Here is a 24,796-nt window from a genome sequence, read left to right as displayed (position 1 = left end):
ATCACACACACACACACACACACACACACACACTAACCCTACCCATCACACACACACACACTAACCCTACCCATCACACACACACACACACACACAAACCCTACCCATCACACACACACACACACACACCAACCCAACCCCTAAAACTACCCATCACACACACACACACACACACACACACTAACCCTACCCATCACACACACACACACACACCAACCCAACCCCTAAAACAACCCATCACACACACACACACACATACACACACACACTAACCCAACCCTTAAATCTCCCCATCACAAACACACACACACACACACACACACCTGCTTTACTATCTTTGTGAGGACTCACTATAGACGGAATGGTTTTTATACTGTACAAACTGTATATTCTGTCTCCTTACACTAACCCTACCCATCACACACACACAAACACACTAACCCAACCCCTAAAACTACCCATCACACACACACAAACACAAACCCAACCCCTAAAACTACCCATCTCACACACACACACACACACACACACACACACACACACACTAACCCCTCCCCTAAAACTACCCATCACACACATACTAACCCAAGCCCTAAACCTACCCACACACACACACACACACACACACACACACTGAATCACCTAAACACTCTCTGCAAGGGCTCTAAAGTGTATATTTTTTAACCTTTTGAATTACGGGGACAGTTTGCATGTCCTTAAAACACAGAAAAAAAGGTTTTGCGACACTGTGAAGACAATTTCAGCTCCATAATGCAAGTCAAGCCCTTACACACACACACACACACACACACACACACACACACACACACACACACACACACACACACACAAAGAGTAAAACATTTACACTTATTTTTGCTTCAAATTTAGTGCACTAAATTCAGCAGAGTACACTTTAAAGCTATTCATCAACACAGCCTTCTGCAAAACAGCTTTTAATGAAGAAACAAAACACATCTGCACACACACACACACACACACACACACTGTATCGTCTCTAAAGTGAGACGAAACGTTTTGGAAATGAAGTCAAACGCAGTTCTTACATGTGCGACTCCAGCAGATCTACGGCCTCGGGTTGCTTGAAGCGTTTCGCCCAGTCCAGAGCCGTCCTGAAGTGAACATTACATCAGCAGACGCTTCGAAAAGTGCTTTACACAGTAATATATAATATATATATATTGATATACTATTATAGTTTTTGATAGTAATTTGAATTTTCACTATGATTTCAATTTATAATTTTTTTTTGTTATTTTTATTAATTTGTTTGTTTTAAATATGTAAAATAAGAAATATATTATTTGTTTAAAATAATATTAATATATTAGTTTGTATTCATTCTTACTTATTTGTTTTAGTTTTTATGGAGTTTTCTGGCTAAAAAAATAAAATAGGTAAATATTAGGCAGTGGGCTCAGAAAAATCTACTTAATTCTAATGGAAAGCAGGTTTTTTACACTATTTTGTAAGAATTCTATTCATCGTTTTGCTTCTTCTCCAGTAAATGTATTTTGATTTAAGAATCTTAGATATTTGTGCTGGAAAACAACACTAATATTGCATAATTTAATGCCATGACTTTATGAATTTAAGATTTTGATATTTTGAATAAAATGTAATTTTTATATTAACTGTTTTTCACTATAATTTCAGATACATTTTTTTCTAATTGTGTTTTTTTTTTGTCCCAAAAAACTTTTTTGTCTATATATTTTTTAACAAATTTTTGTTTATTAGTAGTGCTGTCAAATCGATTAATCGTATATAATAGCATCTAACATCAAAGCTTGTGTTTATATAATATGTGTGTCTATATATATTATATTTATGTATGAATATATAAAAAGATAAATGTGTGTATATGTATATATAAAACTGTGCGTGTGTGTGTATGTTTAAATCTATATATACCCACGCACACACACATATATAAAAAATATAAATATAATAATATATATAGACACGCATATATTATATAAACAAAACTTTATGTCAGATGCGATTAATTGATTTGACAGCACTATTCATTAGCTTTAATATTTAGTTTTAGTACTTCAGTAAAAAAGTTCTTTAGTTTAATTTTATTTTAAACTCCCCCTGTGTTGAAAATCCAGCTTTTAATGTTGTTTATGTGTCTATGTGGTGTTTTTAATACGCTTTAACACAAACCATGTGTAAATTCATAAGTCGACAGCATTGCTGAGTATTTTCTGCTTAAAACTGCAGTGAACCAAAGACAGTCTCAAAAACACGTTTTGAAATCGCTGGTGTTTCTGACGCCACAAACTACCTTGTAACCAATCAGATCAACGTGTGATCGTCAACGAGTGGATCTCTGAGTGAGCAAGTGAGTGGAGGCGGGGCTCATTTGCATATTCATAGAACCGCGCATACTATATGAGGCAAGGGTGTCGGGTTACATTGGTGATCAAATATGAGTTTTAAGGGATAAAATGATTGACTACAGGGGGACTTAAATTTAATTTATTTCAGTTAACATATATGTATATATTTATAACGATATGCGTTTCCTCACCAGCCGTTGGAGGCTCTGATGTTGACGTTGGCGCCCATGCTGAGCAGTTGCTCCATCTGACAGAGAAACCCTCGGCCCGAGGACACCATCAGAGGAGTGGCGCTCGTCTCGCTGTGCCTGTAATCCACTGAGAGACACAAACACGTGAGGAAACGCACCACACTTCAGCTCAGAGAGCGTTTTAGTGTGTCAGTGCAAAAATTATTTTCTTAAATATTTTTGTCGTGTTTCCAGTCCAAATATTTAAATCTAATATCTAATATCTAAATCAATAACTAAATCAAGATGCATTACCTAGATGAGTGAAATGACATCAGATGTTATGTCTTCTTTTCTGGGGGGGGGGGGGGGGGGGGGTTCTAAATTAAGAGAGTTGTTGCTTAAAAAAAGCAAAATGATCTGCCAATGGGGAAAAACCCCACTTAATTCAAACAGAAACAAGATTATTTTCTAACCCCATTGGCAGATAATTTGCTTTTTATAAGCAACAACTCACTTAATTTAGATTTATTTCCCCAGAAAACAAGACATAATATCTGATGTAATTTTATTACCAAGTAAACGCATCTTGATTAAGAATTTTAAGATATTTGGACTGGAAACAAGACAAAAATACTGAGTAAGAAAAGCATGTTTAGCAGTGTGAGTGTGTGTGCGACTTCATTACCACTGATGTTCTCGTTCAGGATGAGATTGAAGAGCTGTATGAAGGCGTCAGCATCTTGGTTCAAGAAAATGTTTGAGATGCAGGCGTCCATTTCCCTGAGGAGCCACGGCTCTAACGTGGCCACATCCTTCTCGCTCTGAGAACATGGAGAAAAGAAACGCTTGAAACATGTGAACGGAGAAAGAATGACTGGCTTCGTTTACACGCACAACTATTGTTTCAGTCGCACTAAGTTCCTGCCGATTGATGAATCTGAATGTAGTGTTACGTTGAACATGTGATCGGGTTGATGTGTGTGTATATATGTCTCACGCTTCAAGTCGAGATATATTTTTTGACATGCGCACACTGGACAAATATACAGAGTTTCCTGATGTCTGCGCATAATAACTATTCTCCTACAGTGCTTTATTTGTGTTACACAGCAGACTCAATATTTATCCATTTCTGGTCATAATTAGGAGATAATGAGTGTATGAGCCGTTGTGCCATCGCTTATATTGATCGCACAGTGAAAATGCCCAAAAGCAGTCGTGTGTGTGTGTGTGTGAGAGTGTGAAGCGAGCACTGGTGGCATCGTCCTGCTCCACTTCACACACACAGAGAAAGCAGGATTATAGGCGGACGAGACACTCGTTTATACCACACTTTATTCATCAGGAGAACCGCTCGTTCAGCGCGTCATTACGCCATTACGGTATTTCTACGTCATTACACTATTTCTACGTCATTACGCTATTTCTACATTAAACTATTTCTACGTCATTATGCTATTTCTACGCCATTACGCTATTTCTACATCATTACACTATTTCTACGTCATTACGCTATTTCTACATCATTACGCTATTTCTACATTACACTATTTCTACGTCATTACGCTATTTCTACATTAAACTATTTCTACGTCATTATGCTATGTCTACGCCATTACGCTATTTCTACATCATTACACTATTTCTACGTCATTACGCTATTTCTACGCCATTACGCTATTTCTACATTAAACTATTTCTACGTCATTACGCTATTTCTATGTCATTATGCTATTTCTATGTCATTATGCTATTTCAACGTCATTACACTGTTTCTACGTCATACAGTATTTAAAGTACATTGCGCTTTTTCTAGGTCATTACGGTATTTCAACGTCATTACGGTATTTCTACGTCATTACATTATATCTACGTCATTACGATATTTCTAGGTCATTACGGTATTTCAACGTCATTACGGTATTTCAACGTCATTACGCTATTTCTACATTACACTATTTCTACGCCATTACGCTATTTCTACATCATTACACTATTTCTACGTCATTATGCTATTTCTACGCCATTACGCTATTTCTACATTACACTATTTCTACGTCATTACGCTATTTCTATGTCATTATGCTATTTCTATATCATTATGCTATTTCTACGTCATTACGCTATTTCTACGCCATTACGCTATTTCTACATTACACTATTTCTACGTCATTACGCTATTTCTATGTCATTATGCTATTTCTATATCATTATGCTATTTCAACGTCATTACACTGTTTCTACGTCATTACAGTATTTAAACTACATTGCGCTTTTTCTAGGTCATTACGGTATTTCAACGTCATTACGGTATTTCTACGTCATTACGTTATATCTACGTCATTACGATTTTTCTAGGTCATTACGGTATTTCAACGTCATTACGGTATTTCAACGTCATTACGGTATTTCAACGTCATTACGCTATTTCTACATTACACCATTTCTACGTCATTACGCTATTTCTATGTCATTATGCTATTTCAACGTCATTACGCTATTTTTACGTCATTACGCTATTTCTACATTACAATATTTCTACGTCATTACGCTATTTCTACATCATTACAGTATTTAAACTACATTGCGCTTTTTCTAGGTCATTACGGTATTTCAACGTCTTTACGGTATTTCAACGTCATTACGGTATTTCTATGTCATTACGCTTTTTCTAGGTCATTACGGTATTTCAATGTCATTACGGTATTTCAACGTCATTACGGTATTTCAATGTCATTGCACTATTTCTACATCATTACGCTATTTCAACAACATTATGCTATTTCTACTTCATTACGCTATTTCTACGTCATTACGCTATTTCAACAACATTACCCTATTTCTACGTCATAACAGTATTTCAACGTCATTGCGCTATTTCTACGTCATTACAGTATTTAAACTACATTGCGGTATTTCTACGTCATTACGCTATTTCTACGTCATTACGCTATTTCCACGTCATTACGCTATTTCTACGTCATTACGCTATTTCTACATCATTACGCTATTTCTACGTCATTACGCTATTTACACGTCATTACGCTATTTCTACGTCATTACGCTATTTCTACATCATTACGCTATTTCTACGTCATTACGCTATTTCTACGTCATTACGCTATTTCAACGACATTATGCTATTTCTATGTCATTACGCTATTTCTACGTCATTACGCTATTTCTACGTCATTACGCTATTTCTACGTCATTACGCTATTACTACGTCATTACGCTATTTCTACGTCATTACGCTATTTACGCTATTTCTACGTAATTACGCTATTTCAACGTCATTACGGTATTTCAACGTCATTACGGTATTTCGATGTCATTGCGCTATTTCTATGTCATTACGCTATTTCTACGTCATTACGGTATTTCAATGTCATTGCACTATTTCTACATCATTACGCTATTTCTACGTCATTACAGTATTTAAACTACATTGCGGTATCTACGTCATTACGCTATTTCTACGTCATTACGCTATTTCCACATCATTACGCTATTTTACGTCATTACGCTATTTCTGCATCATTACGCTATTTCTACGTCATTACGCTATTTCCACGTCATTACGCTATTTCTACGTCATTACGCTATTTCTACATCATTACGCTATTTCTACGTCATTACGCTATTTCTACGTCATTACGCTATTTCAACGACATTACGCTATTTCTATGTCATTACGCTATTTCTACGTCATTAAGCTATTTCTACGTCATTACGCTATTACTACGTCATTACGCTATTTCTACGTCATTACGCTATTTACGCTATTTCTACGTCATTACGCTTTTTCTACGTAATTACGGTATTTCAACGTCATTACGGTATTTCAACGTCATTACGGTATTTCGATGTCATTGCGCTATTTCTATGTCATTACGCTATTTCTACGTCATTACGCTATTTCTACGTCATTACGCTATTACTACGTCATTACGCTATTTCTACGTCATTGCGCTATTTACGCTATTTCTACGTCATTACGCTTTTTCTACATCATTACGCTATTTCTACGTCATTACGCTATTTCCACATCATTACGCTATTTCTACGTCATTACGCTATTTCTGCATCATTACGCTATTTCTACGTCATTACGCTATTTCCACGTCATTACGCTATTTCTACGTCATTACGCTATTTCTACATCATTACGCTATTTCTACGTCATTACGCTATTTCTACGTCATTACGCTATTTCAACGACATTACGCTATTTCTATGTCATTACGCTATTTCTACGTCATTACGCTATTACTACGTCATTACGCTATTTCTACGTCATTACGCTATTTACGCTATTTCTACGTCATTACGCTTTTTCTACATAATTACGGTATTTCAACGTCATTACGGTATTTCAACGTCATTACGGTATTTCGATGTCATTGCGCTATTTCTATGTCATTACGCTATTTCTACGTCATTACGCTATTTCTACGTCATTACGCTATTACTACGTCATTACGCTATTTCTACGTCATTGCGCTATTTACGCTATTTCTACGTCATTACGCTTTTTCTACGTAATTACGGTATTTCAACGTCATTCCGGTATTTCAACGTCATTACGGTATTTCGATGTCATTGCGCTATTTCTACTTCATTACGCTATTTCTATGTCATTACGCTATTTCTACTTCATTACGCTATTTCTAGGTCATTACGGTATTTCAACATTACGCTATTTCTACGTCATTACGCTACTTCTACATCATTACACATGCGCAGTGCTTTTAGTTTTTCGGTTCTCAATCCAATCAAGTGTTTACATGTTCTCTCGTTACGTCAAGGTTTAGAAAAGGAATAAAACGCCCCTTTCAATCCGATCGATATTTAATTCGGATCGATTAAGGCGTTTACATGACCTCAATCGGATCAAGTAAGGTGTTTAGATGAAGGCTTTTGAGCCGTCAATCACATTACTAACGCATTATTTGGTTGCAGGTAAACGTAAGCACTGAGTAATCATGTGAGAACGAGCATAAGAAGAGACCATCTGGCTGAAGACACTGTCTCCGCCGTCATCCAGCAGGTCGTTCTCCTGCAGGACACAAGATGGTGTCCTTTCCCGGGCCGGTTCTGGTTCCGGGTCGTCCTGATGGGATTCACACCACTCCGTCAGAGACGACTGCTGGCGCTCTTCTGAAGGGGAAACACACAGGTCCTGGTTTCAGGTATTTTTCATTTTTGTTTTGCATTGAATACCATTTAAAGGATTTTTTCTGCCCATCCTCCCATAGAAAGTCACGTTAAGCGTTTTCTTTATAATAACAGTTTTCTATGGAAGGAAAACGCTTAACATGTAATTAAATGTGTTGCGTTCACATTATGGGCTCATCTGCTTTTCTGTGCATAGTATGAATTATTAATAAGGTGTGTACAGAATTTGATCTTTTAATATCAATGTCTTGCCTATTAAAGGATTAGTTCCCTTTCAAATAAAAATGTCCTGATAACGTCATCCAAGATTATTATCAGTGTTGAAAACAGTTGTGCTGCTTCATATTTTGTGGGAACCGTCACACATTTTATTTTTCAGGATTCTTTGATGAATAAAAAGTTCAAAAGAACAGCATTTATTTGAAATAGAATCTTTTGTAACATTATAAATGTCTTTACTGTCACTTTTGATCGGTTTAGTGCATCCTTGATGAATAAAAGTATTAATTTCTTTAAAAAAAAAAAAAAAACTTCCTGAGCCAAATTTTCTTAATGGTTGTGAATCAATGTTTCCAATAAAAATAACTGTTTTCAACACTGATAATAATCATAAATGATCATCAAATCATCATATTATAGTGATTTCTGAAGGATCATGTGACACTGAAGACTGGAGTAATGATGCTGAAAATTCACAGGAATAAATTATACTTTACTATATATTCACATAGAAAACACCGATTTACAGTATAATAATATTTCTTTGTTTTTACTGTATTTTTGATTAAATAAACGCAGCCTTGCTGAGCAGAAGAGACTCTTTAAGACGTTTGAGCACTATTGTATTTTAGCTGTAAACGTCACCTTTTTGCGCCTCCTTCTTGTATTTAATCATGTCTTTGTTGGTGTATCCGGTGGTCCGCAGAATATCCTCTAGAAAGAGTTGCTTGACCTCATATGGGCAACCTTTGACTTCAAAGAAAACTCAACGTTATTATTCAACACTCTCATTTCAAAACATCACATTATCACACTAATATTCATGTTCGATGTTTATCAGGGTCGTGCTCCAATCAGAATTAAAGTTATTCATTTGAATTGAGGTGGCACAGAATTGTAATTAAAATGCAAATTTAAGGAAGTATTAAAATAAATAGAATTATAGAACTGATGTAGTCAAACCAAAAATTATTCAGACACCAGACTCTTTTTCACTAGTGTGTGCAGTACACTGTAGTTCATTTAAGCAAGTGAGGAGAGCAAAATAAAGTAAACTGTGACATATTATACCCAAAAATTCTTCATACAGCGACTACCAGTAAAAATCATAAATATTTGGGACCAAAAATGATTGGGACACTTTGAGCTGATCATGTTTTGCTGAAGTGTTTTTCTTTAATTGCTAATGCACCTTTTTACACCACAGACTGAACAACATGAAGCATTGCTTGGTGATTGGTTGAGCTAAACTGGTCTTATCTAATTGTGTAGTTAAATTTAACAGCTGACAGATATTCAACATAATTCATGTGTGAGAGTCTAACAGAAGGACGGACAAAACCAGTGAAATATCAACTGATTCTTGTCATATTTTATTACCATTTTCGAAACTATAGCGAATAAACTGTGATAATGTGAGAAATGGTGTCTGAATAAATTTTGGTTTGACTGTATGTGTATTTTTTCCAGCTTGAATAAACCCATGAATATGTTTCCTACTGTGAATAACGGGACAGGCGCCGAAGTATCTGATGAACAGACTGACGTCCAGCGCGGCGCTAGACAGGATTAGCTTTAGCGACGGCATCTTCTGAAGCATGTCCTTCATCTTCGTGAGTAAGAAGTCCGTCAGTCCGTCTCGCTCGTGCACCTCGTCCTACAGGACCACAAATCATCATGAGGATTAATCGAATACTTGTTATAAAATTAAAAACTTTGTAGGCATTTGATTACAACTTTAAACTAGGGCTGCACAATATATCGAAACTATCGAAATATCGCAAATGTATATGCATATCGCAACAGCTTGCAATAACTGAAGAAAATTACTCACTGCTGTTTGCTGAATAACTTTTGTAGCTTTAATAAGAATCAGTATATATTTAATTCATACAGTGAAAACTAAGCAGTGTTTTATTTTTACATTTGATTATTCAGTTTCTGTTCCTACGGGATGGGAAACAAAATCACGGGATTGGGACGAGACAGGAAATAATGTCAGCGGGAGTGGGTGGGACCGGGAATCATAATAACACTATGATACCCAACTTTATACACAAATATACCATTCATATAAATAAGTTATAAATTTTAATTTTGAACTCAATTCTAGTTGCCCTTCATCTTTATCCTCTCCTGTTTGCTGAATGACGTGCTCCAACCGTAACAGTTGGTGGCGGTAATGCACCGTTGATATGCAATGCTAACCACCAATAATATAGAAGAAGAAGAAGACAACTTCCTGTGCACTTTGAAGCCGATAAAATCATTATCAAAACGGAGTCAGACATTAAAAGCCACGCTGCAACAACTACTGTCGGAAAATTATACCTCAGTTGTGCTCGCCGACATTTCTAGCAGGTCTGAAGAAACCAAATTTTTACGAGTCAAGAAAGACGCTGTAATGTGTGCGCGTGCGTGTGTGTGTGTGTGTGTATTTGCATGGATGATTTATATGAAATTTAATGTGCATTGTTTAAGATGGCTTTCAGTTCAATAAAATAACATAAAACTGTAAATCATAAAAAAATAAAAGTGGGAGGGAATGGGAGTCATTCTTCTGGGGGTGGAGGCAATCTTCCGGGAGTGGGAGGGAATGGGAGCCAATCTTCCGGGAGTGGGAGTCAATCTTCCGGGAGTGGGAGTCAATCTTCCGGGAGTGGGAGTCAATCATCCGGGAGTGAATGGGAGTCAATCTTCCGGGAGTGGGAGTCAATCTTCTGGGAGTGGGAGTCAATCTTCCGGGAGTGGGAGTCAATCTTCTGGGAGTGGGAGTCAATCTTCCGGGAGTGGGAGCCAATCTTCCGGGAGTGGGAGCCAATCTTCCGGGAGTGGGAGCCAATCTTCTGGGAGTGAGAGTCAATCTTCCGGGAGTGGGAGTCAATCATCCGGGAGTGGGAGTCAATCATCCGGGAGTGAATGGGAGTCAATCTTCCGGGAGTGGGAGTCAATCATCCGGGAGTGAATGGGAGTCAATCTTCCGGGAGTGGGAGTCAATCTTCTGGGAGTGGGAGTCAATCTTCCGGGAGTGGGAGTCAATCATCCGGGAGTGAATGGGAGTCAATCTTCCGGGAGTGGGAGTCAATCTTCTGGGAATGGGAGTCAATCTTCCGGGAGTGGGAGTCAATCTTCTGGGAGTGGGAGTCAATCTTGCGGGAGTGGGAGCCAATCTTCCGGGAGTGGGAGCCAATCTTCCGGGAGTGGGAGTCAATCTTCCGGGAGTGGGAGTCAACCTTCCGGGAGTGGGAGCCAATCTTCCGGGAGTGGGAGTCAATCTTCCGGGAGTGGGAGTCAATCTTCCGGGAGTGGGAGTCAATCTTCCGGGAGTAGGAGTCAATCTTCCGGGAGTGGGAGTCAATCTTCCGGGAGTGGGAGCCAATCTTCCGGGAGTGGGAGTCAATCCTCCGGGAATGGGAGTCAATCTTCCGGGAGTGGGAGTCAATCTTCCGGGAGTGGGAGTCAAACTTCCGGGAGTGGGAGTCAAACTTCCGGGAGTGGGAGTCAAACTTCCGGGAGTGGGAGTCAATCTTCCGGGAGTGGGAGTCAAACTTCCGGGAGTGGGAGTCAATCTTCCGGGAGTGGGAGTCAAACTTCCGGGAGTGGGAGTCAATCTTCCGGGAGTGGGAGCCAATCTTCCGGGAGTGGGAGTCAAACTTCTGGGAGTGGGAGTCAATCTTCCGGGAGTGGGAGTCAATCCTCCGGGAATGTAGGGGTGGCATGATCCGCCTTTTTTGCCTCCGATACCGATTCCGATACCTGGGACTCAGTATTGGCCGATACCGATCCGATCCAATACTAAAATAATAATTAAAAAAACAGTGCCAAATTATCTAATAAACTGTATCTGTATGCCTCACTGTGGGGAAGAGACTGTGATTATTCTTTTGTTAAAGGCATCAAAGCTTGACTTAAACATTATTTTCCTTACTTTGTAAAACAATACAGACAAAATATATACTACATAATTAAAAGACATTTATTTTAAAATTTTAAGCACAACTTTTTAATGAAGCAGCAACTTATGATAGATTGGACAGAACAACTAAGGCTATCAATAAACTGCCATTGCGCAAAAGTACTGTAATATGAAGGGCTCCAATTCAGAGCGGCACGAAACCTAATGCGCATCCCGTGCGCAGAATGATGCGCTCGAAGCAACATGGAGTCACGGCGCGCAGCGCCTCGCATTGAAAAGTTCAAAGCACAAAAGTAAGATATACATATATTTCTTTATTTATTCATTAGTTTGAGCCTTTTAACAGTTTTAAATTTCAGTTAATGTGCGTATCGCTCTCTACTCCAGTGTTGTGATCACTGATCAGTTGTGTTGTGATCTAACAGACACCCGGTAGAAAGTAACATGTGGAACTCCAGCACGTTAAAGTCCTTTTATGTCTAAAGTCTGTTTCAGTGCTGAGAATGACTGACAGCCGCAGCGCAGGGAAGCACTTAGGTGAAGATTAATTTAACGATTTAAATCTGTACCTCACATTAAACTTTATGTAATGGCTTCAGAAAACTTGGAATATAGTACACGAAAAGATTATAGTGCTTTATAATGTTTTGTGCCTTTTGTGTTGTATAACAATAACATTCGTAGGCTACAATATCGGATCGGATTTGGATGGTCTCGGTCTGGTGATACCCGATCCGGCAATTATTGGTAGTATCGGAGCAATACCGATACTGAGTATCGGATCGGCGCACCCCTACGGGAATGGGAGTCAATCTTCCGGGAGTGGGAGTCAATCTTCCGGGAGTGGGAGTCAAACTTCTGGGAGTGGGAGTCAATCTTCCGCGAGTGGTAGTCAATCCTCCGGGAATGGGAGTCAATCTTCCGGGAGTGGGAGTCAATCCTCCGGGAATGGGAGTCAATCTTCCGGGAGTGGGAGTCAATCTTCCGGGAGTGGGAGTCAATCCTCCGGGAGTGGGAGGGAATGGGAGTCAATCCTCAGGGAATGGGAGTCAATCTTCCGGGAGTGGGAGTCAATCTTCCGGGAGTGGGAGGGAATGGGAGTCAATCTTCCGGGAGTGGGAGTCAATCTTCCGGGAGTGGGAGTCAAACTTCTGGGAGTGGGAGTCAATCTTCCGTAAGTGGTAGTCAATCCTCCGGGAATGGGAGTCAATCTTCCGGGAGTGGGAGTCAATCCTCCGGGAATGGGAGTCAATCTTCCGGGAGTGGGAGTCAATCCTCCGGGAGTGGGAGGGAATGGGAGTCAATCTTCCGGGAGTGGGAGTCAATCCTCCGGGAATGGGAGTCAATCTTCCGGGAGTGGGAGTCAATCCTCCGGGAATGGGAGTCAATTTTCCGGGAGTGGGAGTCAATCCTCCGGGAGTGGGAGGGAATGGGAGTCAATCTTCCTGGAATGGGAGTCATTCTTCCGGGAGAGGGAAACTGATAAACTGATATATATATGACACTAAAATTCCTGCTGCCGTCTCTACAATAACACCAATCAAACTACAAAAGACGAAGAGAAAATTCACTCGTTCTTGACTGAATAACTTTTGTAACTATATTTGAAATGTTTATTTTATTTATAAAGTGCAGTGTTATTTTACATTTGATTACAGTTTCTCACTGTTTATTTTAATCGTATCTTTGTTCAGTTGTATCTATTTGTTGCGATTAGCCTAAATGTGAATGATATCTAAGGTTGTTTTTTTACCTTATTGGAATCGAAATTAGGAATCGATAGGAATCGGAATCGTTAAAATTGAAACGATACCCAACCCTAATCTCAATTCAAACACCCTCATGATCTCATTCCTGATTCGTATGGATTTACCCTATACACACATGTGAGTAAATCTCAGGCCTAAAACCTAAAACCAGGAGAAAACAGTAAGAAATTGTATAAAAATAAATGCTCAAAGTCTCACCACAATGACGTGGGTGACCATAGACATCGCGTCGTCTCCGGCCATTAGCGTCCTTAGCAAAACTCCACTCGTGCAGAACGTCAGTAGGGTTTTAGGAGAAACTCTGAGAAGAAGCACATACCCAGAATTCCTCAGCACATTTGCAGTCATTTAGATGGAGACGATTCAGGTCATTGTACACAAACAATTCGCCTATAGACCCTTTTTTGCACCGACGTCACAATTACGTCACGGGCGGCGTTAGCTGGAGGCAAAACAAAGGGAAAACTGGAGGCGGGTAATACAAACCAGCACAGATTCTGCACATAAGAAGCTTACAATTTTGTGTTGTGTTGTTGGGTGTAAGAATCGACGGAGTACAGGCTCCAATTATACATTTTATCGCATAATGCACTGCAAAAAAGTTATTTTCTTACTCAGTATTTTTGTCTTGTTTCCAGTCCAAATATCTCAAAATTCTTAAATCAAGTTGCATTTACTAGAAGAGTAAAATTACATAAGATATTATGTCTTGTTTTCTGGGGAAATAAATCAAAATTAAATGAGTTGTTGCTTAAAAAAAACAAAAAAAAACTGAATTATCTGCCAATGGGGTCAGAAAAAAAATGTTAATTCAAACAGAAGCAAGATTATTTTTCTGACCCCCTTGGTAGATCATTTTGCTTGTTTTAAGCAACAACTCACTTAATTTTGATTTATTTCCCTAGAAAACAAGACTTAATATGGCATTTTACTCATCTAGTAAAGCATCTTGATTTGAGAATTTTTAGATATTCGGACTGTAAACACTTAGACAAAAATACTAAGTAAGAAAAGCAGTGTACGATTTGTGACACACTCCTAACACACTTAGATGATAGTGTGCACATGGGAAAACAGCGATGTGGTGTCGAGGAGTTGTTGACCTGCTCTCCAGGCGGATCTGATAGCCGACGGTCTGTCCGATCTTCTCGCCGCGCTCGGCCGCCACACGCTCCGCCACCGCGATCGTCGCTAATCTCCTGGGCTGAGTGCAAAAGATCCGGCAGGGAATCCCATTCGCACTGCAGTCGTCCAGGAGGAACTGGGGGATCTGGGTGAGGAACACAGAAGCGGGTCAAGCTCAGACCGATTTATTCTCATGTGAATCTCTGAAGCGTTTAATACAGATAACCCAACACTCGTTTGGGAATGGCTGCAGAAAATTAATTACATCGGAAGCTAAGCTGACTATTCCAGTATTAACCCTCATGCGCAAATTAAAAAAAATAGACCGAAAGTTAAAGAAGACTCTTGGCAGATTAATGTTGAAGTAGAAAAAGTTTAAAAAGTGAAACCAGAACAAACGTTTGGGAATGGCTGCAGAAAATGAATCAAATCAGGAGCAAAGCTGACTATAGCCTTATTAACCCTTGTGCGTCAATTTAAGAAAGTTGCACATAGGTCCATAGAAGAAAAAAATGTCCGTATTAAAAAACTGTCATAGAAGTTTGAAGCTTGGGAGTTAAGTTTGATCTCATTTTAAAGAGGACTCTTGGCAGATTATTGTTGAAGTAAAAAAAAGTGAAAGATATAGAGGTTTCAGTTTATGAAAATTATTCATGAACAATATTTTATATAAAATATACATTTTATGAAACATATTGAACTTTAAAACTGCTAGAAAATCAAAGACATAAATCTAAACAAGTATTGTTCCAAAGGGGAGGTTGATATCTCAAAAAATGAGCTTTCAGTGAGAGTTTGTTTGGGCACACTACCAGATTTTCCCCATTAGGTACAAGAACACACACACACACACACAATTTTTTATTAACAAGTACAAACCACACTCTGACATCCACACCAACAGACCCACACAATAATAGCGGCATAATTTATCTAATTGGCTTTTTAATATGCATAAGCAGAAAACAGGAATAAATTGAGTATTTGCTTTATAGGCCAAACCTGAGAAAATGGCTCCATCTGGTAAAAAAAAAATAGTACAGATGTACACTTTGAAGCCTGGCCAACAGAATGAGAGCCTAATTAACCAAGATTTCATCATTTTATAGTTAAACGGCCCTGGGATTAAAAATTGCAGTTTTAATGGGTTTCAATGGGGACATTTTTTGTTCTTAAGGTCCCCGAAAGGAACTATTTTGTATAACTAGAGCAAAATAGATTTTTTAAAGGAAATAGGGGTGAAATAGTAAAATTCCAATAAAAATACACACATGTGCCAAAATTTATGCAGTTGGCATTAACACATGGACAATTATCAAAAAAACAAAACTGAAAAAGACAAATATGTCCATAAGGTCGCAAAAAGGTTAAGTTTTCTCTTCACACATGTTGGTCAAAAAAAAGTTTCTTTTAATTAAATGGATGTACTATATTTTAGTTTGATAATGTATTTTATTTAATATTTTGTATTTTTAGGGGATTTTATGGTACTAAATTATATTTACACTGTATTTACGGTATAATCCATTTATTCACTTTTTGAGCATAGACCTGATAATTAAACCTCCAGCTTAAACTGAGGTAAATCTTGAATGCTTTAGAGCGACAGACTGAAGTTTGATCTCTTTTCAAACACGACACTTGGCAGATTATTGCTGGAGTTACAAAAGTTTTAAAAAGTGAACTTAAAAAAAGATATAGAATTTTATGTTTATCGTTATGAAAAATGCACAAAAATGCTATTTTCAATTTTGATAAGAAATCTATATTTTCGAAAACACGTTTTACTCTAAGAGTGTGATAAAATGGCAGGCATAAATGTAAGCGAGTAGTGTTGCACATGTGAGCTGATATCTCAGTAAATGAGCGTTCAGTGAGATGTTGTTCGGCTGCAGTACCAAACGCTTCCACTAGAGGAAACTCTCTCATTCATTTCCAATGCGCTCATTTTTAACCGCGAGGAGCACAAGTGTGACTATTATTATCAGGACCATTTAACCTGTTCAATCATGTCCATGATTTATCTGTGTGTTCACACAGCAAGTGCCAAAACCTTTACCAAGTTTCACACCATTCCGATGAAGTAAAAAACGAAATTTTGTCCGAAGAGCAGCAAGTTCTCTGAACAACTAAAGATAGTGATCCAGTCAGGGCTATGATAACTCAGAAGTGTTTTACAGTGCTGACCTGTGTGGTTTTGCCTGAGCCGGTCTCCCCCAGGACCAGCACCACCTGATTCTCCCTGATGGTCTGGACCAGCTCCTCCTGACGCTCATAAACGGGCAACGATCTCCGAAAACAATCCAGTTCAGACGGGCCTCGGGTGTGAGGAACCTGAGGAATCCCGTGACTGAGACGCCCGCTGGTCCTGCTTTTACTGTCTAGAGGAAAGAACCAGCGAGAGAAGATCAAATAAGGGAAATAATCAAATCAAATAAATACAGCTTTGATGCACTGCAAAAAAATGCTTTTCTCACTCAGTATTTTTGTCTTGTTTCCAGTCAAAATATCTAAAAATTCTTAAATCAAGATGCATTTACTAGATGAGTAAAATGACAAAAGAAATTATATCTTGTTTTCTGATAAAAAAAACAAACAAAATGAAGTGAGTTTTTGCTTAAAACAAGCAAAATTATCTGCCAATGGGGGTAAGAAAAATAATTGTTTTCCATTTTGTATTATTGGCAGATATTTTCACTTGTTTTAAGCAAAAACTCACTTAATTTTTTATTAATTTTTTTTATTAAACAAGACTCATCTAGTAAATGCTTCTTGATTTTTTTTTTTTTAATTTGTAAACAAGACATAATATCTAATGGCTTTTTACTCATCTAGTAAATGCTTCTTGATTCAATTTTTTTGATATTTGGACTAGAAACAAGTCAAAAATACTGAGTAAGAAAAGCATTTTTTGCAGTGTGAGCAAAAAAAAATCTTAATTATTCCAAACTTTGCTTTGTTCAAGGATGTACCTTGCAGGATTTGAACAATACTTTTCATTTTTAAAAGCGCAAACTACTCATTATTACTGGAAAACATCAGATTATTCTTCATAATCCAGTGCAGACTCACCACTGGTGTCTAAGTTGTGTGTTTTATTTTTTTACCACATTGGCAAATTATTATGCTTGTTTTAACCCAAAACTCACTTAATTTTTTTTTTTTTTAAACAAGATATAATTACCTATGTATGGAAGCTTGTTTCCGCCACTAAATAAATAAATAATAATAATAATTGCGACTTTTTATCTCACAATTCTGACTTTTTTCTCCAATTCTGACTTCATATCTCGCAATTGTGAGAAAAAAATTAAGAATCGTGAGATAAAAAGTCATAATTGTGAGAAAAAAAGTCGCAATTGTGAGATATAAAGTCAGAATTGTGAGATATTAAGTCAGAATTGCATGTTATAAAGTCAGAATTGCGAGAGAGAAAACTAAGAATTCAGACTTTTTTTCTCGCAATTCCGACTTTATATCACATAATTCTGACTTTATATCACGCAATTCCGACTTTATATCACATAATTCTGTCTTTATATCACGCAATTCCGACTTTATATAACATAATTCTGACTTTATATCTCGCAATTTCTGACTTTATATAACATAATTCTGACTTTATATCACGCAATTCCGACTTTATATAACATAATTCTGACTTTATATCACGCAATTCCGACTTTATATCACATAATTCTGACTTTATATCACGCAAATCCGACTTTATATCACATAATTCTGACTTTATATCACGCAATTCCGACTTTATATCACATAATTCTGACTTTACATCACGCAATTCCGACTTTATATCACATAATTCTGACTTTACATCACGCAATTCCGACTTTATATCACATAATTATGACTTTATATTACGCAATTCCGACTTTATATAACATAATTCTGACTTTATATCACGCAATTCCGACTTTATATCACATAATTCCGACTTTATATCACGCAATTCTGACTTTATTATGTGATATAAAGTCGGAATTGCGTGATATAAAGTCAGAATTATGTGATAAAGTCGGAATTGCGTGATATAAAGTCAGAATTATGTGATATAAAGTAATTCTGACTTTGGGCAATTCCATGCAAAGGTCATCTTTACCATGAAAAAATAAAGTTTTAACCAAAAGAACAAAACCCTTTTTAAGTTGTCCATTTAGGTCTGTAATATACTGTATTAATGTGCTTTAACAAAAATTTTAAGAAAATTGCCTTGTTTATCCACCAGATATGAGGTGAGCAACAATGCTTAAATTACATTTTCAACCAGCCATATTTCATGCTTTCAAAAAAAGATATCAAAGACCCCCCTTTTTAAACTTTATTTTAACAGTAAGCATTTTGCAGAAAGATGGAGGCATGCCTGAGAAATACATATACTAATTTGGTCATAACAGCACTGCCTGTTGAATTTATAAGGGCTATAATAAAGAGGTCTTGACGCTTCAGTGCACTGTCACGTCCATAACGTTTTAAAGGTTTAGTTTATTTAATATGACAATTATAAATGCAAATAACTTGAAACTTTATTTACAAAGCTAAATTATGTTTATGCTTATTAGGATAGACAATTCATCTCACTACTTTGGTCTGAACAACCATAATAATGCGTTACGGACGTGACCGTTACGGACGCTTCATATTAAATCATGCATATGACTATTGTGATCTGTTTCAAGACCGAAATGATTTTGGCCACTTCATTTCAAGTTTTGTTTTGTAGAAAGACTTTATTTAAAGTGAATTTCGTTTTGTATAAATTGTATCTTAATTTTAAATCAAAGTTTCATCAATAGCATGGAGGTGTGATCACTTGCAACACGTAAACTTGAGCGCGTCTCATAACTGAACAGAAACTCGACGTATGCCTCTCAGAAATATAGCCTATCTATAGAAAGATTGCAAAGATCAAAACGAAAAGAAATAGGCAACTCTCTGATTGTGTAATCTGTATGTGCTTTTTCCACCACCACGTCCCTTTAGAGGCTCGGTACGATCACGCTGATAAAATAATAATAATAATAGGCTAATAATATTGCGTGTCAATTATTTTGTCAAATCATTTTTATACGAAATAAAATGGGATGATTTTGACTCGCGGCTGTGCATTAAAATCCATAAACTGGCCGAAAACCGTGCGATCATTTAGACACAAAAAACGTAGGCGTTACATGATTGCTAGTGACACACATCTACGGACAATAATGTCCATCGGTTCACCTGACTGTGGAGGAAACCTGTGTTTTGAACTCCTATATGACAAACATTAATTTTTAATGTATTTTAATTTTGACTGTCTTCCGTAATAGTCTCTGCTCTAATGTTCCGTCTATGTGTTTATAGTAGCCTATTCACGTCCTAGTCGAGAGGCCTCCTGCAATTGCGCGAGGAACCTGATTGGTTTAGGCGCGAAACAGGCGCCCTCTAATTCGCTCGCGCTTCCTGTCATTCAAGCTCAGGTTTTGACAGCTCGAAGATAGTGTGATCTTAAAGCTAAACGCCTACCACAACGACAGATGGATAATATGGTAAGATGATGCTAAAAACCAATACTTCAATACTTTTACATATTGAATTAAGATGTACAGTAAGATCCAAGCTAAAAAAAAAACTAATTCATAATTGGGGGGGGGGGTCTTCCGAATCATTTCCGACAGTCTTCTTAATGTGAAAACACAGCCATTATGCGTCAACAAAAGTGCCATGATGGTTTGATTGTTGGTTTTCCAAACAGATTCTATGTATTTCAGACGCGTCACATCCATAACAGGGTTTTTGTCACATCCATAACGTTGGTTTTTCCTCATAATACACTTCATAAAAATATATATATTTTAAACATTGATATTTTTATGTTCAGCTAAGACCCCTTCATCATGTGGATAGCAATATTTATACATTGGATTTAAAAGTTCACAGACTTTAAAGGAAATCGAACAGTATACCAAAAACTCTGTCATTTCCCGTCACATCCATAACGCATGCATATTTTCCTTTTTTGGGGGTGCTTAAATATATTTTAGAAAAACATATTTCCAATTTAAATATTGTAAGAAGTTTTTTTTTTCTGAGACATTTCACCTGTCATTATGAGTTCAAATGTCACATCCATAACGCTGGAATTACCCCTTTATATAACATAATTCTGACTTTATATCACGCAATTCCGACTTTATATAACATAATTCTGACTTTATATCACGCAATTCCGACTTTATATAACATAATTCTGACTTTATATCACGCAATTCCGACTTTATATCACATAATTCTGACTTTATATCACGCAATTCCGACTTTATATAACATAATTCTGACTTTATATCACGCAATTCCGACTTTATATCACATAATTCTGACTTTATATCACGCAATTCCGACTTTATATCACATAATTCTGACTTTATATCACGCAATTCCGACTTTATATCACATAATTCTGACTTTATATCACGCAATTCTGACTTTATATCATGCAATTCTGACTTTATATATAAATAAAGTCAGAATTGCGAGATGTAAACTCGCAATAGTGAGAAAAAAAAGTCAAAATTGTGAGATAAAAAGTCGCAATTACCTTTTTTATTTTTCATTCTGTGGCGGAAGCAAGCTTCCGTACCTATGTAATTTTCCTTTACGCAAATGCTTACTTTAAATTTTTTAGATATTTGGACTGGAAACAAGTCAAATATACTAAGTGAGAAAAGTTGTAGTCCTTAAAAAGTGATTTCAATTCAATTCAATTAAAATGTATTTGTATAGCGCTTTTCACAATACATATTGTTTCAAAACAGCTTTACAGAAAGTGGATTTCAGAAATGTACATAGAAAAACATACAGTTAGTTAATCATGTAGTAATTTAGGGCATAATCGCCGGCGTTGGGTCGGTGATTTCTGTAAAAGCGAATATCTCCCTTTGATCTGAACTTTGCAGATGTTGTTTCTGCTCAAACAGCAACACTACACACTAACTAAAGTTAGAGAAGTGAAATCATAATCAACCACCCCGTTAAACTGTAATAACCCAGTGAGGCTCACCGCTGTCGGGAGAAGCGAGCACGGCTCTCTCGGTGCGAGGCTGGAGCTCACTGCGCTCTTTACTGGTGATGGGGAACCTCTGCAGGAGATTCTGCACCATGTGTTTGGAGTTGTGTGTGAGACTGCAGGTCATGATGGACCGAGCCGACTCCGTGCCGTCCTTCTTCCTCACAGTCAGACATCGACTCGAGCCTTTCCTGCAAACAACACATTAGAGGAACTTAAAGTCTTGCTAGTCTTCTAGTCGAGTCACCTTTATTTATACAGCGCTTTATACAATACAGATTGTTTTAACGCAGCTTTACAGAGATAATTGTGTCCACAAACAAAAGTTTGGGATCTGTAAGATTTTGAAGAGTTTTGATGTTTTTAAAAGAAGTCTCTTCTGCTCACCAAGGCTGCATTTATTTGATCAAAAATACAGTAAAACAGTGAAATATTATTATAATGTAAATCCGCTGTTTTCTATGTGAATATATAGTAAAGTGTAATTTATTCCTGTGAATTTTCAGCATCATTACTCCAGTCTTCAGTGTCACATGATCCTTCAGAAATCACTATAATATGATGATTTGATGATCAAGAAACATTTATGATTATTATCAGTATTTAATCAAATAAGTGAACAGAAGAGACTACTTTTAAAAACATTAAAACTTTTAAACAGCAGTGTTTGTCCACGTGAAATGGCTGGAACAAATGTGGGCGGGGCTTAAGTATGTCCATGGGGAGTTGATTGGATGGTTGTGGTTTGCTATTGGTGGATCTCATGTGAGTGACAGGTTGTTGCCCCGCCCACATCAGAGAAGAGATCTCGTAATCATCAGTAACTTTGTAGTCAAGTCTGACAGCATCACCGGCTTGCATGTGTAATAATACGTAAATGTCAGTTCTGCGTGAGTTTGTTTGATATGCGAGTCAACTTACCCTCTGCTTTTCGAGACGTAGCCCAGCGATTGAGCAAGCCGATGAACGAACGCTCTCTCAGAATTTGTCAATGAAGAAGGGAAATCCAGCTCTATGAGACAAAACAATAATTTTTAAAACATTAAACTCCCCCTGTGGTGAAAATCCAGCTTTTAATGTTGTTTATGTGTCTATGTGGTGTTTTTAATACGCTTTGACACAAACCATGTGTAAATTCATAAGTCGACAGCATTGCTGAGTATTTTCTGCTTAAAACTGCAGTGAACCAAAGACAGTCTCAAAAACACGCTTTGAAATCGCTGGAGTTTCTGACGTCACAAACTACCTTGTAACCAATCAGATCAACGTGTGATCGTCAACCAGTGGATCTCTGAGTGAGTGAGTGGAGGCGGGGCTCATTTGCATATTCATAGAATCGCGCATACTAAATGAGGCAAGGGTGTCGAGTTACATTCAAGATATTTTAAGGCATGAAGAAATTTATTTTAAAGGAAAAAACTTTTAAATATGTCATTTTGGTGATCAAAGATGAGTTTTAAGGGGTGAAATTATTGACTTGAGGGGGACTTATAATAATATAAAATATAAATATATAAAACAAGAAAAAAATCCAAATATAAATATATAAAACAAGAAAAAATCCAATAGCTGACTCTGGTTCATTAACCAGAGGTCCTTCTTGCATGCACTGCAAAAAATGCTTTTCTTGCTTAGTATCTTTGTTTTGTTTCCAGTCCAAATATCTAAAAATTCTTAGATCAAGATGCATTTATTAGACGAGTAAAATGACATCAGATATTATGACATGTTTTCTGGGGAAATAAATCAAAATTAAGTGAGTTTTTGCTTAAACAAGCTAAATTATCTGACAATGGGAGAAGAAAAATAATCTATTTGATAATAATAATAATTCTGTTTGAATTAACATTATATTTCTTAACCCATTGGCAGATAATTTTGCTTTTTTTAAGCAACAACTCTCTTAATTTTGATGCATTTCCCCAGAAAACAAGACATAATATTTAATGGCATTTTACTTATCTAGTAAATATATCTTAATTTAATAATTTTTAGATATTTGGACTCGAAACAAAATATCGAGTTTTCGATCGAAATCATCTAATCTCACCTGCGGTGTTCCTCAGGGTTCTGTCTTAGGCCCTCTTCTATTCATTATTTACTTGCTTCCACTTGGTTATATTTTTAGGATATATAATCCTCACTGGACCAAACTCCTCTATATTGCACTTTTTGAGTAAAAAAAAAGTTCACTCAAGCTTAATCGCCTCAAAAAATGTACACATAAAACCTGTGCTAATCGAAAGAAAACAAGTTGACAAAAAGATTGAATCCCATATTTCCCAATAACATATCATAACCAGAGATTTACTAGCAATTTTGAACAGAACCAACAAATTAGGTGACGGGTTTTCAGCATCAGATGATGATAAAAGAGCTTGTTTTAGCCACAGAACTCAAACCTTTGTCGTCGCTGTACTGGAACCGCTCCAGCGCGATGTTCACTGAGATTTTGACCTCTTCATCAATCCTGATGTCTTTGAGTCCTTTAGCTTTCAGAGAGGTCGTCTGTTTCGACGCGTTCATGCTTGATTTACGTGACATTTCTTCTCCCTACATACAAGAACAGAAAGCCAAAGTAATGGATTATTCTCTCAGTGACTATAGGCCAATAAATATTACATATTCACATTCTGCTTTTATTACTAAGCAAAGAAGACTGACTTCATAATCTTGTGTTTTTTGCCTCTTTAAGGTGAATCTCTTGTTGTATTCCTCCTCTTTGGATAAAAGCGTCTGCTAAATCGGGGGTTTTCAATCGTTTATATTCTTGTTAAAGACCCAATACTAATAAATTAACAATTCTAAATATTCAGTTTCTGTTAAGTTTTATTATTACACCATTTGTTTAATTACTCATTTATTTATTTTAATCTTATTTTTGTTAGTTATTACATTTATTTTAATCAAATTTTAGTTATTTTTTTTATATTAATAATATTTATTTTATATTTTATATTAAATTATATATATATATATATATA

At 36.9% G+C, this 24,796-nt stretch overlaps 1 protein-coding gene across 1 annotated transcript in view; it reads right to left on the bottom strand.

Annotated features, from left to right (window-relative positions):
* The window catches only part of ythdc2 (YTH domain containing 2), a 69,290-nt gene that overhangs the window by 43,735 nt on the left and 759 nt on the right, over positions 1–24,796 (bottom strand). Inside the window, exons 2-13 of the mRNA XM_077222448.1 lie at positions 24,215–24,365; positions 22,734–22,824; positions 21,807–22,003; positions 16,937–17,130; positions 14,728–14,894; positions 13,823–13,925; positions 9,440–9,596; positions 8,585–8,692; positions 7,554–7,702; positions 3,228–3,363; positions 2,561–2,687; positions 1,068–1,133 (exon numbers count right to left, since the gene is read on the bottom strand). Coding sequence (XP_077078563.1) covers positions 1,068–1,133; positions 2,561–2,687; positions 3,228–3,363; positions 7,554–7,702; positions 8,585–8,692; positions 9,440–9,596; positions 13,823–13,925; positions 14,728–14,894; positions 16,937–17,130; positions 21,807–22,003; positions 22,734–22,824; positions 24,215–24,356 — 1,637 coding nt within the window. The 5' untranslated portion in view covers positions 24,357–24,365. The remainder of the gene's footprint in view (positions 1–1,067; positions 1,134–2,560; positions 2,688–3,227; positions 3,364–7,553; positions 7,703–8,584; positions 8,693–9,439; positions 9,597–13,822; positions 13,926–14,727; positions 14,895–16,936; positions 17,131–21,806; positions 22,004–22,733; positions 22,825–24,214; positions 24,366–24,796) is intronic.

This window comes from Siphateles boraxobius, unplaced genomic scaffold (assembly GCF_051911475.1).
Source record: "Siphateles boraxobius isolate OS27281-9 unplaced genomic scaffold, OSU_SipBor_1 120, whole genome shotgun sequence".
In the NCBI taxonomy this organism is placed as follows: Eukaryota; Metazoa; Chordata; class Actinopteri; order Cypriniformes; family Leuciscidae; genus Siphateles; species Siphateles boraxobius.
Note: the sequence above shows the minus strand (reverse complement) of the source record. Positions and strands in the feature narration are given on the sequence as shown.